The 20,554-nt window shown below is 38.7% G+C and overlaps 1 protein-coding gene across 3 annotated transcripts in view; it reads right to left on the bottom strand.

Moving 5' to 3' along the window:
* Positions 1–1,330: 1,330 nt before the first annotated feature.
* The window catches only part of LOC133546869 (zinc finger protein 391-like), a 95,903-nt gene continuing 76,679 nt past the window's right edge, over positions 1,331–20,554 (bottom strand). The window contains exons 1-3 of one of the 3 annotated variants that reach the window (XM_061892716.1): positions 8,067–8,144; positions 7,706–7,818; positions 1,331–3,266 (exon numbers count right to left, since the gene is read on the bottom strand). In XM_061892716.1, the coding sequence (XP_061748700.1) occupies positions 1,915–3,266; positions 7,706–7,817 (1,464 nt within the window). In that variant the 5' untranslated portion in view covers position 7,818; positions 8,067–8,144 and the 3' untranslated portion in view covers positions 1,331–1,914. Of the gene's footprint in view, positions 3,267–7,705; positions 8,161–20,554 lie in introns of those variants that run through there. The other 2 variants (XM_061892714.1, XM_061892713.1) reach the window with 2 other exon arrangements.

Here is a 20,554-nt window from a genome sequence, read left to right as displayed (position 1 = left end):
AGGATGTAAACTGTGTGTTGTTTTGGCGTAAGATATTTACGAAACACAACCTGTCCTACAGTAAGATGTTTCTTTCTGTAGGGATAGTGATGCAATGGATTATGTGTCTCACTACGGACTAGAAGATTCTAGGTTCAACTCCTAGCCAGCGTGCTGTTGTTTGTTAACTCAACTGAAACAATATTCGGTACAATTTTAGGGGGAGTTTATTTTGCTTTTTTTTTTTTTTTTTTTTTTAAATCTACTAACTGAAACATGTGTTTTTTTTCTCTTTATTATTGCGAATGTATAACTGGTAGTTGTATCTGTTCTTATACCATTTAAACTACCTTTCTTCTAAGCAAGGTTCATCTACACTTGAAAACTTAATTATTAGCCTGCTAAGAACTTTTGAACATTTCTGAAAAATCTGCCAAATGTTTGCAATAATCATAACATTCTCGGTAATAAAACATTCTTCAGAAGCATTTTGGTACATTTTTTAGAGACCCTGACATGCTCAGTCATGGAGCGTAAGACATTCTTTTTGAACATTATGAATTTACACTACAGCCATCTAGCGTACTGGACTTGCAAATGTAAATAAAGCTACATGTAAATGATGATATGAAAACAAAAAAAAAAACAAAGGGTAACGAAAGGACTGCAGTTATCAATAATAATCTTATTTTTTAATTTTGCAATACAAATTTATCACAAACAATCAATATTATTAACACACACAAAAGTACCAAAAAGTCGTACTGTTGAGGACTGGTATTGATTTGGAGGTAGTGGAATTTGTTCCGAATCAGTTGAAATGTGAACAGTACCCATCCCTACCAGCAAGTGTTGTTGTACTGGAAACTAATTTACAAACACAACTTCATCACACACAATACTCCACTATGGAATTGTTCTTATATTAAAATGAGAAACAAATCCATCTCTGAACAGCAATGGTTTGAAAAAGGCATTTGGTCGCTTATGCACTTATTGACTGATAACATTTTTATTATTTGATTATTTCATGAAGTACAACCTGGAACAAGAAAAATACTCATAACTTAAAAGTTTCCATTCTTTCTAAGGCAAAAGAGTTAATGAAAGAAAAAAAGTCGGAATTGACCACTTAAAGTCATATTTTGGATGTTGTTTTGCAATTGAAGACAACACTTGTTCGATCTGTGATAGGGAAACACAATAAACAGTTTATTTTATGAATGTATGCAAAGTAAATCTCTGTGGGATGATGTACAATATTGGCTTTTGTCTGACACTCCAAACTTTGACTGATATTTATGTTGTTGTGGGGATGTTAAAAAAGAAAAAAAAAAACATAAAAAAAATGTTTCAAACACAATACTGGATTTATTTAATATATCGACAAATGTAAGTTTGTAAAAACAAAACAATCCCTTCACAAAAATAATCTGCCTTTTTCTCTCACGTTTAGATTACGTAAAGATCTGGGGACATACATATAAAACAATCACAACACAATCATCATAATACAGAGTAATAACAATAATTAAAGAGACCCAACAAATGATTCATAAGGTCAGACATTTTAAAATTGTATAAAAGACAACTGTTCAAATGATGTATAAAGTAAATAATAATATGCTTCCTGAAGTGGTCCAGAAGATGTTTCAGATGTGAACTAGTACATATGTATATCATATAAAGGTGATAATCTATGGGATTATTAACAATTACAAATACAAATATGTAATACTTTCATATTTCAAACTATCTTAATCTATAAATGCAGAAGCATATTAAACAGATTGTTAGACAAACAACAATGTCACACATGTTATATGTGCTGATGTTGTTAGAAAGTCAAAATGAAAGTCTGGACAGTTTATTTCAAATCCTGCAGTTTCATTTGCTGCTGCTGTTCTCACCAGCACACTTGTGTTTCTTACACTGCTACTTAGAAGACAATCTTTCACCACACACACTGCAACTCAACACTTTCTCTCCTGGGTGTCTTCTCATGTGTCTTACAAGGGTTGATTTTTCACAAAAGCTTCTGTTGCAGATTGAACAGGAATGTGATTTTTCACCAGTGTGTGTTCTCATGTGTACTTTCAAATGTTTACTTTGAACAAAATCTTTACCACATTCTGAGCAAGAAAAGGGTTTTTCACCAGTGTGTGTTCTCATGTGTACTTTCAAATCCTGACTTTGTGTAAAACCTTTACCACAGATTGAACAAGAAAAAGGTTTTTCACTAGCGTGTCTTCTCATGTGTACTTTCAAATGTTGACTTTGTGTAAAACCTTTACCACAGGTAGAACAGGGAAAAGGTTTTTCACCAGTGTGTGTTCTCTTGTGTACTTTCAAACTCTGACTTTGTGTAAAACCTTTACCACAGGTTGAACAGGAAAAAGGTTTTTCACCCGTGTGTGTTCTCTTGTGTCTTTTCACATCCTGACTTTGTGTAAAACCTTTACCACATATTGAACAGGAAAAAGTTTTTTCACCAGTGTGTGTTCTCATGTGTCTTTTCAAATGGTGACTTTGTGCAAAACCTTTACCACAGAGTGAACAAGAAAAAGGTTTTTCACCATTGTGTGTTCTCATGTGTGTTTTCAGATTACGACGGTATTTCAAAGTTTTGTGAGAGTGAGAAGATGTGAAGTGAGTGTTGTCAGTGTGACATGTCTTATCATCTTTAGAGTCTTCATCATCAGTGTCAGGAGAGTGTGACGTTGTGTCCTCACTATCTGATAGTGGAGCTAAGAGCTTGTCTGCTTGTGATCCTCCACAGTGGTCTCCATCAGCTTCTGTTGTCATGTGTTGTGTTGAGCTGCTGCTTGGAGGCTCCCCCCCTCCCCTCTCCTCACTTTCACCTTTCACCTCATCATCTTCACTCTTCACAGGGACACCAGTCACTGGGAACTCCTCCAACCATTTAGGCTGACTGATGCCCTCTTCCTCCTCTTCCTCTTTAAAGCAGGGGGTCAGTGGGTCCTCCTCTTTCTTTTTAATGTGAGGGGTCAGTGGGTTCTTTTGCTCCTTAAAGTGAGGTGTCGGTGGGTCCTCCTCTTCTTTTTTGATGTGTAAGATCAGTGGGTCCTCCGCTAGCCCTTTAATGTGAAGGGTCAGTTTAACATTATGGGTCTGTGGCGTCTCGTCTTCCTCTTTAATGTAGGGGGGCTTTGGCTCCTCTCCTGCCTCTTTGATGTGTTGGGAATGTGGTACCTCTTCTTCCTCGTGTATGTGGGGGTACTGTGGTTCCTCCTCCTGCTCATGAGGAAGATGTTCTTCATCGATGTCTGCGGGACAAGAGAAAACCAAACATTCTTGATAAAAGTCCAGCTTTACTCAGTCACATGAGACATTGTCCTGCACCAACATATGATCTCACAATCTCATCAGTTTCCCCTCACAGCAGTCAGGGTACTTCCAGCTGACACATGAAGAAGACCTTCAGAGGAATGCTTTTTCAGGCCAACATCCAATCCATTTTATTCATATAAAAACAGTCTAAAAGTCATTCCTACAATCCTTAATGGTAGACGCCATACGTGAAAGTGTGCTGTTCTCCCTCTGAATAAGTCATACACACACAGGAAATAATGTACCACATGCCAGCCTCCACGCAGTAGTACTAGTGATGAGCTCCCCCTGCTGGTGGACTATAATTAGTCATTTTCCTATTCATCTTAAGAGACATGTCCATTATAAAAGAAGCATGAGCACAGTCAACATGTTGGCCAAGAAAGATGACATCTGTTTTGCTTTCATTTAGATAGTGTCACCACAGTTAAACTGGGAAGAAGTAATCAGATTACTGACTACACCTTCAAAAGATAACTTATTTACCTTATTAATAATAGTAATATTGGATTATATTAATTTAGAGCGTTTCTAGACACTCAAATAGCGTTACAGTGAGAACTGAGAAGGCATCATTCATGCAGTCCACACATTATCAAAATCAGAATCAGACAGACCGTATTTCCTCGAATTGCCGCCGGGTATATAGTATGCACCTGCCTAGAATTACTGCCGGGTCAAACTCGTTTTGCAAACTAATTAGCGCGTTCTTAGAATTACCGCCGGCTCAGGATTAACGCCGGGTCAAAGTTGTTTCGCCAAGTAATTAGCATATGCCAAGAATTTCTGCCGGGTCAAACTCTTCACGTCACGAGTGACACTTCACCTGTCATCATTTTCAAAATGGAAGAGACTGATTTCAATAATTTGAAATTGCATAAAGGGAAGAAGATTAAGAGCTATTCAGTAGGATTTAAGGTCCAAGCTATTGAATATGCTAAAAAAAATAGTAAGCAGCTATGTTTTATTAATATACCATAGGTGTGTGTGTCAAATATGAGTCATTGTGTTAGAGGGCGCTTGTGATCCTTCTTGCGACTACTGAGCTGCAGAAGAAGTGACAACAAGCAGCATGAGTGAGCAATGTGTGTTTATTTTTTCCTCTCGCTTGCACTTTTAACATGGAGGATTACATATCTAAAATAAAACAATTTTCTAAACCGGACTCTCAATCGAAGAAGGAGGTAATAAAGGAAGATCTCCATCGAGACAGAGAGACTTTTAAAACTGAAAAAAGATAAGAAAGACTTCTTTAAACAAGTTATCGATGCTTTTGATCAGAAGGAGCTGCGCAGTGACTTCATTTAAAAGTAAAGGTAAGACCATAATAATGTTTTTTGTATTAAATGTGCTTTTCATGATGGTATCTTTACATCACACTCAATTTTTTAAGCGCAGGACTAAATTTACCGCATGCCTTTGGTAAGTGCCGGAGTGAGAAGAGGTTTTAAAATAATTAGCGCATGCTTGCCTTTACCGCATGCCTTTAGTAAGTGCCGGAGTGAGAAGAGGTTTTACATTAATTATCACCCCGGCGGCAATTCAAGGAAATACGGTACTTTATTAACCCCCAAGGGGAAGTTAACATTTTCAGCAATATGGTAAGCTACATTTAATAATAATAATAATAATAATAATAATAATAACAATAATAATAATAAGTAGATGACACAATTGTTCAAGGAATTGCGTGTGAATGCTCCAATGCTAAAATTGAACTGAAATGCTGACAGAATGTAGTGTGAATGTAAGAATAGTTTGAATGTTGGAATGGTTTAAATCAATGGTCTCAAACATGCGGCCCGCGGGCCAATTGCGGCCCGCGAGACGTTATTATGCGGCCCGCAAGTTTAATATGAACGGCGCTTGACAGCGTCATACTTGCCAACGTCCCCAATTTTCCCGGAGACCCCTGAATTTCAGGGCACCAATTCTCTCAAAGCCCCTGTAGTTTTGTACCGGATCAAAAATATTCAGGGAGTGCCATAAGGGTGCTGCCTTTAGCGCCCCTTACAGCATGAACAGATAGCGTGCAAGCCTAGTTGTATGTTGCATCTGGCCATGAAATATGTACGTGTGTTATTGCAAGATATATTTGATCAACAGCTACACACGTCACACCAAGGGTGGCCGTAAGAAAAACTTTAAGACTGTTACAAATATGTGCCAGATTGTGAACCCATACAAACCAAGAATGACAAACACATTTCGGGAGAACATCCGCATCGTAACACAACATAAACACAACAGAACAATTAAAGGGGAACATTATCACAATTTCAAAAGGGTTAAAACCAATAAAAATCAGTTCCCAGTGGCTTTTTTTATTTTTTGAAGTTTTTTTCAAAATGTTACCCGTCCCGGAATATCCCTAAAAAAAGCTTTAAAGTGCCTTATTTTCGCTATCTTCGAAGCCACTGTCCATTTTCCTGCGACGTCATCCAGTGCTGCCAATGTAAACAAACAATGCCGAAAACCACAGCAAGATATAGCGACATTAGCTCAGATTCAGACTCGGATTTCAGCGGTTTAAGCGATTCCACAGATTACGCATGTATTGAAACGGATGGTTGGAGTATGGAGGCAGATAGCGAAAACAAAATTGAATAAGAAACCGAAGCTATTGAGCGAATAACTATTGACGCTATTCGGCCATGTTTGCCTTAGCACCGCCGGTAAAATGTGCAGACCAACGATCGGAAGTTTCGCATCTTGTGACAATGGATCAACTTAAATCTGTTGATTGGTAAGTGTTTGTTTGGCATTAAATGTGGGTGGAGGGAAACGCTGGATGTAAATATAGTTTCAAATGTACATACAGCTAGCCTAAATAGCATGGTAGCATCAATTAGCTGGCAGTCACAATGCGACCAAATATGTCTGATTAGCACATAAGTCAACAACATCAACAAAACTCACCATTGTGATTTTGTTGACTTTATCGTTGCAAATGCATCTGCAGGTTATCCATACATCTCTGTGCCATGTCTGCCTTAGCACCGCTGGTAAAATGTGCAGACACTCCGGCACATTCAATGGGGGTCTGGCGGCAGATTTCTTGCCACTTTCGCATCTTGAATCCCTCCCTGTTAGTGTTGTTACACCCTCCGACAACACACCGACAAGGCATGATGTCTCCAAGGTTCCAGAAAACAGTCGAAAAACGGAAAATAACAGAGCGGAGACGCTGTGTTTGTAATGTGTTTGAGAAAATGAAAATGGCGGCTTTGTTACCTAGGTGACGTCCCATTATGACGTCATCGCTCCTAAAGCGATAAACTGAAAGGCGTTTAATTTGCCAAAATTCACCCATTTCGAGTTCGGAAATCGGTTAAAAAAATATATGGTCTTTTTTCTGCAACATCAAAGTATATATTGACGCTTACATGGGTCTGCTGATAATGTTCCCCTTTAAAAAAGAAAAATTTGAGGCCTGTCGATGATGTGCTTTTTTCCCATCCATCCATCCATTTTTCTTCCCCTTTTCCCTTTTGTTTTCCCTTTTGGACTCACAGGTGGGCAGAAGAGGGGATACACACTGGAAATTTCCATACAACCTTTACATTATTTATTCAAATCGTATCCTAATTAAAAATGTATCCTCCAGTCTGTGGCTATTATAAGGCATATTTCCACAGGATATGCATTTTTACAGCATGTTTTAAAGAGATAGCGATTAAAAAATGACTTCTGGGTATATAAAATTGATCAACTAATTCTTATTTAGGGGGCTTAGTGAGCGGAATCGAGGCGCTCCCATTGACTCAATTGATAAATCTAGGATAGTTAAGATTTTGCTGACATTTCTTTAAAACTTAGAATGCATAAAAAATAAAAAACAAAACATGTTGTTGTCACTCATAAGGTTTGTAAACGATATGCACAGTTAAAAGAAAAAATCTGATCCCCTTTGATATGTTTTCTACATCCTGTGAACGGGTTGATGCTGTGGTGAAAGTGAGAAAATAAATGCATGTCGGGAAAATTAAAATTTTCAGCAAAAATGGCTGGCAAACGTTTTAAAACCTGGTTAAAGATACACATGCCAGAAAGGCATGTGTATGTTGTCAAATGATGGTAGAATTAGCTTTATTATTTGGGTTTAGGGGCCATGTCATGGGGCCCGGCCCGGCTCTGACTTGTTCCACCACTGACAGTTTATTGTACAAATGGACTGGGATATGTACCTCATCTTTAGTAGTTACATTCCACAGAACACAGACAACCACGTGGTTGCAAGACCACGTTGCAAGTAGCAGACGGAATGCATCATCCTCACAAGACAACACAACTTCTTATACACAATATATTGCAGAAAAGTGTAAATAATGAAATATAAAGTTGGTAAAGATGTGAGAGTAAGAAGTCAACAAACCTGTTCTGTGTAACACAACTTGATGTTTCTTGAAAACAGCGTCCAGTAGTTGATGTTGTCGCTCCTTCTCCTCTTTTGATGGACAAAGTTCCTCCTCATACTTTGCTATCATTCTTTCGCACATTTTCACACAATCACAACACTTTACTCTCACACTTGATCTCTACTTAGCGATGTGTTGATAACTTCTGTGTCTTCTGTTAGCAGCTAACAAGCTAAGCTAACTAACAAGCAAAGATAGCACGAGAAGCGGCACAGTGCTTCTAGCGCATCGAGACCACTTTATCCTTAAATAAAGAATCACATATGTATTTTATACGACGTAAATATTATAAACTGGATAACAAATAATAAGACTGACTTATTAGCGTCCTGCACACTTCTTTCTCCTTCTCCTCCTGTTCTGCTGCTTTCCGTTTACCCGGAAGCTGGAAATGACGTCACAGCCGAGCGGACGAAGAGGTAGCTCTATATAAGATATTGCCTGCTGTCACTGTTACCATGCTTTTATAACCTGTAATATTTATTTGAATAACAATATGATATAAACGAGTGTCTTGTTTTTCAAAAATAAATTGAAAGTATATCAAACAAAGCTTTAATGTTGGGGTTCAGTGGCGCCCCCCTGCGACATTCATTGCAATGACAAGAGTGAAAGTGCTAGAAATTGTAGCGATATTACTGCCTGATTTATTTAAATTTACCCTTCCACGTGTTTTTATTGTTGTTCTGTTTTACTCTTAATCTATTTTGTACAAAACATTAAAAAAAACATTCAAATATCACAGAATGTGATGTCACGAGGTCCGTCATAAAACAAATTTCAAGTCCAGGAAGTGACGTAGATTCACGCATGCGTGAATCGTGTCATGAATTAATTTCAATTTTTGTAAAGTGTGAAACATTTGCTGTCATAAACAAAAGTTTCTCTATTTACTGAAATAATTTAAGTGGTTTTAAATGAGTACGTTCATGTACAAGTTTATTTATTTGTGTATTTTTTTATTCAATGTTATTGTTATAGTCTCTCATATTTACTTTTACTTTCTTTAACAGGTTTTGTTAGTAGAAGGATTGGATTTAAAGTAATGTTTATTATATTGCTGAGTAAAATATTGAAACATTTTTTTGTCATATTGCATCTAAAGTACCTTAAAATTGTTTATGTATGTTTAATTGTTCAATAAAAAAAAATAAATAAATACAAGTAGAACTCGTTAGCAAATAAACTCTTATAATAACATAAGTAATGTTGAAGTCATATTACATGACATATCAATATGTATATTAAATATAATTTCAATAGTTGGCAAGTAAACAAAATGCATTTGCCATACCTAATTGTATTATATCAATTATAACTCAACCCCACACATTACAACATGTATTCACACTTTGTTGTGTGGAACTATTTTACACAAACTTACATTCAATTATAGTCATGATTATAATATAATAGGCTAAATAACAATGTGTGTTCTGGATCTAAATTAATTCATTGAAAATAAATTGATAAACAATTAATGTTTTTAGTGAAGTGGCATCTTTTTCACCTGGAAACTTATCTCCTTAAGTGTGCAAATAAAGTCTTACGTATTACTTGTATTACATTTGAATAGAACCTTATTGAGCATATTAACAAGATTCTTTTAGAAAATGTGCCGAGTATGAAAAAGGTAATTTTGTATTTGCGTACAGGATGTAGAATGACGATGATTTTAACCCACCATAAAACAAATCAGGAAGATTGGAGAATGTGGAAGGAAGTTATGACTGTTAAAATGTTGCACCACAAGGGGGCGATGTTGGTGTCGATATCAATGACTAGTCATGATCAGACCCCGACCTAAAGGCCTCATATCAGTTTGCAAGGAGATCCCATCATCTAAAGAGAAGTAAAGACAACTTGATGGTTGATGGCGAGAGGCAGTTTTGGCTGCCAGGCTCCGCCCACCACCAATGGGTACCAACAGGTACTGACCCATTCTGCACAACAGGGTGTCATCATCATCATTTGTACCAACTCTGAGTACAATCTCAGTTTGTGGAGCTGTGTTATAAATGTGGAAAGTTGTGTGGCGAGCCATCAGGTCAAAGTTTGGTCAAAGTCCCGAGGAGGAGTTTGTTCAAGTACCACCCCTTTTTGCCTTCAACATGGCTGATGGAAACCAAAATGGCCGACTTCCTTTTGGCTCTCAAATATGGCTTCTTGAGACTTTTACGTTCCTCCTGTCATGATAGACGCCGCTGGTGATGTTGGTGGCGATACGTGAATCTGGGGCGAGGGGCACAATCATTCACATTTTCAAGAGTTAATATTTGATGTTTGGCTTCGGGGCTCCTAAACTAAATCATTTTTTGCTTGCAAGATTTGGAGAGTTTTGGTGCCGAGTAAGGTCCTGAAAAATGTGATCCAAGAGGATCATTTTTATTCAAGGCCGAATAAAGATTGAAGTGAAAGAGTTGATTTCCAGTCCTGCAGGTTCTCAGCAGCACACTTTGTTTGTCCAGCTGCTTCTTAGAAGAGAACCTTTCCTCACACACACTGCACATTCTATCACATTCTAGAACTATCCTTTAGCCACGCCCCCTGGGCTAATATACTTCCAGTGTTGTGACCTCTGTTTACAATTTGTCAGCTCCAAAATATACCTTCTCACTGGCTACTCGGCCTGTCAATCTTTGGCCTCCACACCATTCCATTCAGAAGCCATTCTCCATTCAAAAGCAATACTTGGCTGCCACTTCTCTCATCAAATACATCCCTCCAGAAAATACACTGATAATACTTGATCTGAAGCAATCAAATATAGAATGAATCTACTCAGGTCCAAGGGCGTAGAATTGGGGAGGGATGCTAGGGACACGTCCCTACAAATATCCAGCCGCTACTGTGTAGTCACTATCAATACAAGCGCTGCCCGTAATGTTTAGTCAATGATTATGGCACAGAAAGGGTTAAATGTCGGTCTCTGCTAGAAGTCCCGCCTTAACCTAAATATCGCTCCCTGATTGGTTGCCACTTTCAGGCTAACTTACGTGTGATTGGCTGTCCCTGCTGTCACTCCTGCTTGTAAAAGCTAGCCTACATGCTAGCTGCTAGCGAGCGGACGAGAGGCAGTGTGTCACGCCAACAACCTTCCCCCCTCCCTTTACTTCCGTGGTCATGATTAATACAGACGTTTTGTTAATGCTATATTATAAAAATATAACGCTGTATTATAAAAATACAGACTTTTTTTAACGCTGTATAATAAAAAAATTGAACAAATTAAAAAAAACAATTTACAAACACAAGCTATGGGATGACGTAAGAGGAAACATGAGGAAATGTAAACCCGGAAGTAAATCCGTCATCCCAAAGTTTGTGTTTGTAAATTTTTTTATTTTTTTTTATTTGTATTTTTTATAATATAATGTTAACAAAACGTCTGTATTTTTATAATATAGCGTTATATTTTTATAATATAGCGTTATATTTTTATAATATAGCGTTAACAAAACGTCTGTATAATCATGACCCCGGAAGTAAATGGGGGGGGGGAAGGTTTTTGTAGGGGGGAAAAAATTTGGCGTGACAAGTGCAACTCGGTGTAAGTTGTAAGTTCTAACTTGTAAGTAAGTGTAAGTTGTAAGTAAGTGTAAGTTGTAAGTAAGTGTAAGTTGTCAACATGTTCAGCATTTGTTGTTCCTGGCACACGTTAGCTAGATGGATTTTAATATCAGTGGTGTGATTTACATTGTGTTTGTGTCTGTTTGCGTGCGTGCGTGCTGTAGGTTTCAAGGGATGTCAATGAAAAGAAAACTGGATATAAGAGACTTCTTTAGGAGTCAAACTGTAAGTTACTTCAAGGGTGTATAGAGGCTCAACAATATTGAATAATTAAACAATATATCACTCCAGTCACGCCCCTTAGAGTGCTATAATGAGCATATACCATGGACTGGAGTGATATATTGCTTTTATAAAACGGTTACCAATAAAGGCATTATAAAATAGGAATACTCAATCAATTTAATGTAGTTTTATTCAACCAGAAATACAGATTATCCAATAAAATAGCCTGACTGGAATAAAATAGTCCCTCCTATCCAGACGTTAGCTCCAAATTAGCTCTGCATCTCGTCTTTTCCTCCGCTTTTTTTCAGTTGACCCTCCCCGTGGGTAAAAGTTAACCTTAAACGTGTGAATTCAACTACTTTAGTCCGTTTTTTAACATCGTAAAAACATCACCTGTCTTTTACTATGGACTGCAACAGTCCGTTGTCATGGATACATGACAACAACTTCCATTCATAGCAGTCATGCGTGCCTGAGGCGTAGTGATAGCCTACTGTGATAAGGCTTTAGAATATTTAAACCACGGTTAACAGCCAATCAGATCGCCGGATTTCACCTTTCCGTTTTCCATCCATCCATTTTCTACCGCTTATTCCCTTTCGGGGTCGCGGGGGGCGCTGGCGCCTATCTCAGCTACAATCGGGCGGAAGGCAGGGTACACCCTGGACAAGTCGCCACCTCATCACAAGGCCAACACAGATAGACAGACAACATTCACACTCACATTCACACACTAGGGCCAATTTAGTGTTGCCAATCAACCTATCCCCAGGTGCATGTCTTTGGAAGTGGGAGGAAGCCGGAGTACCCGGAGGGAACCCACGCATTCACGGGGAGAACATGCAAACTCCACACAGAAAGATCCCGAGCCTGGATTTGAACCCAGGACTGCAGGACCTTCGTATTGTTTTGGAAATTATTTTTTAGTTTCATGTATTTGTGTTGAAGTGAGCAACGGTTTGAAAATACCAAAGTGGTGGAAATACAATAAACCCTCACTAGATGATCATGTGATTTTACAATGCTAAAATATAATTCATTAATATGAACTAATATTCATATTTAGTAAAAGCCTTTTTGCTCAGGCAGTAACTGTACCATCAAGCTCTATGGTCATTGTCCTTAATGTATCTGTCATGCATCAACATATTTTTGGCCAGCAGTTCATTTCTGTTACAGAGCGGCGGAGGCATGTGTTTGGCTCTTTCCAATAGGAACAACCAGTGGACACTAATCTGCTTGTATTGGAGTATTAGTGACAAACATATTTATAGTACAAAAGCAGCAATAGAAAGAAGTAGTTGAAGGGAAAAATTGTGAGTGATTTAAACACAAGTTGGGGAAAAGATTATTACAGTAATTTATGTTCATTTACAATGTTGTATTGCATGAATGTATTTCTGATGTTGTTGATGGACAGTAGGCTATGTTGATTGACAGTATGATGCACACTTGCACTACAGCCCTACACTAAAGAGGAAAGCTGAGAACTCTTCCAAGTTGTCTCCCTTGCTTTCATTTTAGTTGCTGTACCTATATAACATCTGCATGATGTGAAATTATGATTGCTAATGTAAAAAAAAAGTAAACTTTCACAGAGTGCTGCCTTGGAGCACTTTTGTGTCCCCACCAATCTCAAAATCAAACCTATTCCCTTGGGTTAGAGTGTCTGCCCTCAGACTGGAGAGTCGTGAGTTCAAATCCTGGCCGAGTCATACCAAAGACTATAAAAACAGGACCCATTGCCTCCTTGCTTGGCACTCAGCATCAAGGGTTGGGGGTTAAATCACCAAATGATTCCCGAGTGCGGCCTCCGCTGCCCTCACCTCCCAGGGGGTGAACTTGGGGATGAGGATCATTTCACCACACCTAGTGCGTGACTACCGTTGGGAACTTAACTTTAACTTACATAGGGACTGTGAATGATTCCAAAAAGTGCAGTTCCCCTTGAAATTAGAAAATAGAATAACAAGATATCATGTGAAGTGAAGGGAATTATATTTATATAGCGCTTTTCTCTACTGACTCAAAGCGCTTTACATAGTGAATGAAACCCAATATCTAAGTTACATTTAAAACAATGTGGGTGGCACTGGGAGCAGGTGGGTAAAGTGTCTTGCCCAAGGACACAATGGCAGTGACTAGGATGGCAGAAGCTGGGATCGAACCTGTTACCCTCAAGTTGCTGGCACGGCCACTCTACCAACTGAGCTATACCGCCCCAAGTAACAAGAACAGAATATATTAATAATAAAGTTCCTCATAGCAAATGTGATGAATGGGAAACGCTTGACGAAGTGGCTGGGGAGAGGGAAGTCTGGGCTTCTCCGCTTAGGCTGCTGTCCCCGCGACCCCACGGAAGACGAGTGATGAATGGAGGAAATGACTTCTGTCTGATAATCACATTAATAACACAATAACAATCATGTGTCTGAGTACACATACTGATCAAATTATTTTAACACATCATTTTCATGTTAATGATAAAATATAAAGTTAGTAAAGATGTGAGAGTAAGAAGTGAACAAACCTGTTCTGTGTAACACAACTTGATGTTTCTAATAATGTCCAAAGTTGAGTGAGATGAGTGGAGTTGATGCTGACACGGAGGATGAATAAAGTGTAGTTAGTAGATGTGCCGAGGCTTAGAAGCGTGTGTGGAGTAAAGGAGGACTTTGCTGCGAAGAACATATCCTCCACGCATGCGTCACTTAGGGGCGGGGCCAACGAGTCATAGTGATGGGCAAGTCGTGAACAAACCATTCAAAATGTCTGTTTTCATGGTGCCCACACAAAACATGGCAACAAATGATATTTCAAATATATAAACCGTATTTTACTTTAAATCATGTATGTTTGAAAATAATTAAAGGCCTACAAGCCACTACTAGCGACCACGCAGTCTGATAGTTTGTATATCAATGATGAAATCTTAACATTGCAACACATGCCAATACGGCCGGTTTAGTTTACTAAATTACAATTTTAAATTTTCCGCGGAGTTTCTTGTTGTAAAAGTCGCGGAATGATGACGCGTGTTTTGTGACGTCTCGTGTTGTAGCGAACATATTAGCCCAGCACCACACACGGCTAAAAGCTGTCTCTTTTCATTGCATAATTACACAGTATTTTGGACATCTGTGTTGCTGAATCTTTTGCATTTTGTACAAGTAATAAGGGAGACTATAATTAAGAATTTTGTTGGTGGAAAGCGGTGGATTGCAGCTGCCTTTAGCACTGAAACACAGCCGGTGTTTATTTGTTTGTTGTGAAGCTTTAACACAGAGCGGTCAAGCGAACATGTTTCTCTACATCAACCAGCAAGTTTTCGGATGGGAAAATTGTGATATTAAGTCGGCTCTTACCGGAGACTTCAGTGGATTATGGGACCTCCTCCTGCAGCTGTCAAAAAGGCAGTTGTGATCTTGGCTCCTCTCAGAGACACTGGCGTTCACCACAGCCATCAAACTTTCTGGTATGACTTTAGAATCTCACTAAAATACTATTAACACAAATAGGCAGATAAGGGATTTTCCAGGATTATCCTAGTAAATGTGTCTGATTACATCTGAAACCCTGCCACTGCTGCCGGCCGGATCTGTTGCTTTTTTTTTTGTGCTTCACTCTAACTTTCCTCATCCGCAAATCTTTTATCTTCGCTCAAATTAATGGGGAAATCATGGCTTTCTCGGTCCGAATAGCTCTTGCTGCTTGAGGCTATGATTATAAACAATGTGAGGATGTGAGGAGCCCTACAACCCGTGACATCACGCGCACATCGTCTGCTACTTCCGGTAAAGGCAAGGCTTTTTTATTAGCGACCAAAAGTTGCGAACTTTAACGTGGATGTTCTCTACTAAATCCTTTCAGTAAAAAATATGGCAATATCGCGAAATGATCAAGTATGACACATAGAATGGAACTTCTATCCCTGTTTAAATAAGAACATTTAATTTCAGTAGGCCTTTAAATCATGTATGTATGAAAATAATTAACTAGTACTGTTTTTAATGCGCTTATTGTGTTGCCTGTCTAATTGTAATAAATGCAGACGAGGCGTGTTCAACGTTGACTCACACAGCGTGCTCATAACCACATTCTAGCTGTCTGCATGGCGACATACGACACCACTTCACGGGGCTACCGCGCATGCTCGTCACCAGTGTTGCATGCTGGGTAGTGTAGTTCTGAAAACTCCCTCGCTCAAAACATCACAACTATGACTCTTTGGCCCCGCCCCTACGGACGCATGCTTGGAAGACATGCGCTTTGCGGCAAAGTCCTCCTTTTCTCCACACACGCTTCTAAGCCTCGGCACATCTCCTCACATTGCTACTAACTACACTTTATTCATCTTCCGTGTCAGGATAAACTCCACTCGTCTCAGCCCAATTTGGAGATTATTAGGCCCGCTTAGCTTGATAGTTGTTTGAGCGCGCCAATTAGCTTAGCATGCTAGTTAGCTTAGCTTGTTAGCCGCTAACAAAGAGACGCGGATTTGATCAACACATCGCTTAGTTAAGATCAAGTGTGAGTGTAAAGTGTTGTGATTGTGTGGAAATGTGCGAAAGAACGATAGAAAAGTATGAGGAGGAACTTTGTTGTGTGAAAATGTGTGAAAGAACGATAGCAGAGTACAAAGAGGAACTTTCTCGAACAAAAGAAGAGAACGAGAGACTACGTCAACTATTGGAGGCTGTTTTCAAGAAAGCTCAAGTTGTGTTACACAGAACAGGTTTGTTTACTTCTTACTCTCACATCTTTACTAACTTTATATTTCATCATGAACATGACGTGTTTGCAGCAGTCATTTCCATTAGATCAGGGGTGTCCAAACTTTTTCCACAGAGGGCCGAACACGGAAAAATGTTAGCATGCAGGGGCCATTTTGATATTTTTCATTTTCAAACCATAACAAAATATATGGATTTTATTTTAATCCTTAGGGCTCCTGGGGAGCATAAAGGGCCTCAGTCAGTAAAATGTTAAAAATAAGTCAAATTATTATTATTTTTTATTTAATGCTTACAGTAAATCTCTATATCAACTTGAGGTTGATATAAAGTAAAACAAATAAGGTTTTATGCCTTTTCTGTCAAAGACAACTTAGTTTTTTATAGGAAAACTGAACTATGAAGTATTTAGATTGATAGATATATAAATAGATAGATAGATGGATAGGACTTTATTGATTCCTTCACGAGAGTTCCTTTATTTAGCAATTAAACCTCTCAAAGATCAATAATGCAGGACATCATTGATTTGAATTATTTAATTTTTTTGAGTAATCACAGTGAAAAGTTAAATAAAATCCTACTAAATATAATTGAGATCCGAAACGTTCCCCATTCATAAAATGATGCATTTTTATTCGTTTTTTTTTTAAACTTTAAACACTTAAATTTCAAGATCAACTTCCGATATATCTGTTGATTTTAAGTTTGAACTATTATTTTGTTTATTTTATGCTCTTTTGTCAAAACTTTGATGTTTTTATATGGCAACCACAAAACATACGCAATATTTTTTCCACATAAAACATTTTAAAATGATAATTTTTAAGTAATAATTCATTATGACAGATTTTTTTTTTGTCCTTTTTTTTGAGCAATGGAAAAAAAAAGAAAATAAAGACAAAAGGGAAAAAAAACTGCCTGCATGGCAGCTTTGTGTCAACATTGCCACTTTTTCTCATTAGATTTCACCTCATTCCACATTTTTTAGATGTTTTTTTTTTTTTAATTTTTGCAATACTATCAATTTTACAATTTAAGCAGAATGTGTGGCAGGCCGGTAAACAATTAGCTGCGGGCCGCACTTTGCACACCCCTGCATTAGATAATGTTCAAATAGAGGTGATTTGGCACACTTATGATTAAAAAAACAAAAATAATGTTGTTTTTCATCAGATATGTAGTAGTATTGTATATGTGGATGGGGGCCCTGCTTTGGAAATAATGTGTACCCCTTTCAGAGATCACATTTAGTTCCACTTCAAACATTCACATGATGGACAATAAGATGAGATGGTATAATGTGAGGGCTTCACGGTGGAAGAGGGGTTAGTGCGTCTGCCTCACAAAACGAAGGTCCTGAGTAGTCAGGGTTCAATCCCTTTGTGAAATTTGCATGTTCCCCCGTGAATGCGTGGGTTCCCTCCGGGTACTCCGGCTTCCTCCCACCTCCAAAGACATGCACCTGGGGATAGGTTGATTGGCAACACTAAATGGTGCCTAGTCCGTGAATGTGAGTGTGAATGTTGTCTGTCTATCTGTGTTGGCCCTGCGATGAGGTGGCGACTTGTCCGGGGTGTACGCCGCCTTCCGCCCGATTGTAGTTGAGATAGGCACCAGCTCCCCCCGTGACCCCAAAGGGAATAAGCGGTAGAAATGGATGGATGGGTATAACGTGAACAGTTGTGGAACCTTTTTACTCGGGGGGGGGGGGTCTCGTTGGAAGCGCGATGTATGAGCAGGCGCCGTTTGGGTATAACAAAATGGTGGCTGCCAATGTAGTTTACAACTTCACTACATCAGTAGTTGTCAAACTTTTTTCACCAAGTACCACCTCAGAAAATACTTGGATTTCCAAGTACCACCATCATGAACAGCATTAAAGTACAGTAGCATAGTAGGCCTTAATTATTCATAAAAAACACAGAAGGCACATTATTTAACAAGTATATTTGATATTCTTAGTTACTGTAACATTACACACAGTTTGAACAGTAACACTGTGTTTGAATGTAAGAAAATAAAACACTGTACTAAATAATGAAATAATATTTGGCGTACCACTAGGTGATGCCCGTGTACCACTAGTGGTACAACTACCACAGTTTTAGAATGCACGATTGGTTCAGGAAGACATGATCAATGTATGCGTGCACAAAGACAACGTCACTCGGTAGGTTGTGAGTTCAAATCCCGGCCGAGTCATATCAAAGACTATAAAAATGGGACTCATTCCTTTCCTGCTTGGCACTCAGCATCAAGGGTTTTTAATTGGGGGTTAAATCACTAAAAATGATTCCCGGGCGCGGCACCGCTGCTGCCCACTGCTCCCCTCACATCCCAGGGGGTGATCAAGGGGATGGGTCAAATGCAGAGGACACATTTCACCACACATAGTGTGTGTGTGACAATCATTGCCACTTTAACTTTTTAACTTCCTTTTTACTTGTTTTGAGTCAGTTATGTTCCTGCATGTTGTCACTACCATAGTTTTCTTTTTTGCAATCTTTATTTGAATAACAATGTCATATAAAAGATGACATACTGATCATTTAAAAATAAGTGGCTTGTTTAAAAAAAACCATCAGCATTTCAAAAATAAGTCACATGATGGGAGTCAATTGCGCCCCCTCGCGTCATTCATTGCAATGACAGAAGAGTGAAAGTGATTGAAATCGTGGCCATAATACTCCCTGATTTTTTAAATCATGTTTATATTCTTGTTCCCTTTCACTCCAAGGTAAGTTAGTTCCTATACAAAACACTGAATATGTAGTTAGTGCTTATACATTTTCAAATATCACAGAATGTGAGGTTTCAAAATCACCTTTGTTAAAAATGTGTAAGTCTAGGAAGTGACGTAGTCTTCCAGTACCTATGGAGTAGTGACATTGACCACCACCACCGGAATATCTTTGATTTATTTCATTACAGCACGTCCCTAAACGTTCAAGCATAATCTAGTCTAGGAAGTGACGTAGTCTTCCAGTACCTATGGAGTAGTGACATTGACCACCACCACCGGAATATCTTTGATTTATTTCACTACAGCACGTCCCTAAATGTTCAAGCATAATCTAGTCTAGGAAGTGACGTAGTCTTCCAGTACCTATGGAGTAGTGACATTGACCACCAACACCGGAATATGTTTGATTTATTTCATTACAGCACGTCCCTAAACGTTCAAGCATAATCTAGTCTAGGAAGTGACGTAGTCTTCCAGTACCTATGGAGTAGTGACATTGACCACCACCACCGGAATATCTTTGATTTATTTCATTACAGCACGTCCCTAAACGTTCAAGCATAATCTAGTCTAGGAAGTGACGTAGTCTTCCAGTACCTATGGAGTAGTGACATTGACCACCACCACCGGAATATCTTTGATTTATTTCACTACAGCACGTCCCTAAATGTTCAAGCATAATCTAGTCTAGGAAGTGACGTAGTCTTCCAGTACCTATGGAGTAGTGACATTGACCACCAACACCGGAATATGTTTGATTTATTTCATTACAGCACGTCCCTAAACGTTCAAGCATAATCTAGTCTAGGAAGTGACGTAGTCTTCCAGTACCTATGGAGTAGTGACATTGACCACCACCACCGGAATATGTTTGATTTATTTCATTACAGCACGTCCCTAAACGTTCAAGCATAATCTAGTCTAGGAAGTGACGTAGTCTTCCAGTACCTATGGAGTAGTGACATTGACCACCACCACCGGAATATCTTTGATTTATTTCACTACAGCACATCCCTAAATGTTCAAGCATAATCTAGTCTAGGAAGTGACGTAGTCTTCCAGTACCTATGGAGTAGTGACATTGACCACCAACACCGGAATATGTTTGATTTATTTCATTACAGCACGTCCCTAAACGTTCAAGCATAATCTAGTCTAGGAAGTGACGTAGTCTTCCAGTACCTATGGAGTAGTGACATTGACCACCACCACCGGAATATCTTTGATTTATTTCATTACAGCACGTCCCTAAACGTTCAAGCATAATCTAGTCTAGGAAGTGACGTAGTCTTCCAGTACCTATGGAGTAGTGACATTGACCACCACCACTGGAATATGTTTGATTTATTTCATTACAGCACGTCCCTAAACGTTCAAGCATAATCGTCACCATTGAACACAGCGTCCAGCAGTGGAAACGTTGCTTTATTTACTATCAAGTTCCTATTTTTAATTGTTGAAATGAAATCAGCAGTGACGGGCTGGTTGTTGTTTGATAGCGGCTAAATTAGCATGTGGCAATATTTGTA

The sequence above is a fragment of the Nerophis ophidion genome, unplaced genomic scaffold (genome assembly GCF_033978795.1).
Source record: "Nerophis ophidion isolate RoL-2023_Sa unplaced genomic scaffold, RoL_Noph_v1.0 HiC_scaffold_46, whole genome shotgun sequence".
NCBI classification, from domain to species: domain Eukaryota; kingdom Metazoa; phylum Chordata; class Actinopteri; order Syngnathiformes; family Syngnathidae; genus Nerophis; species Nerophis ophidion.
The sequence above is the reverse complement of the archived record's forward strand: the minus strand, read 5'-3'. Positions and strand labels throughout refer to the sequence as shown.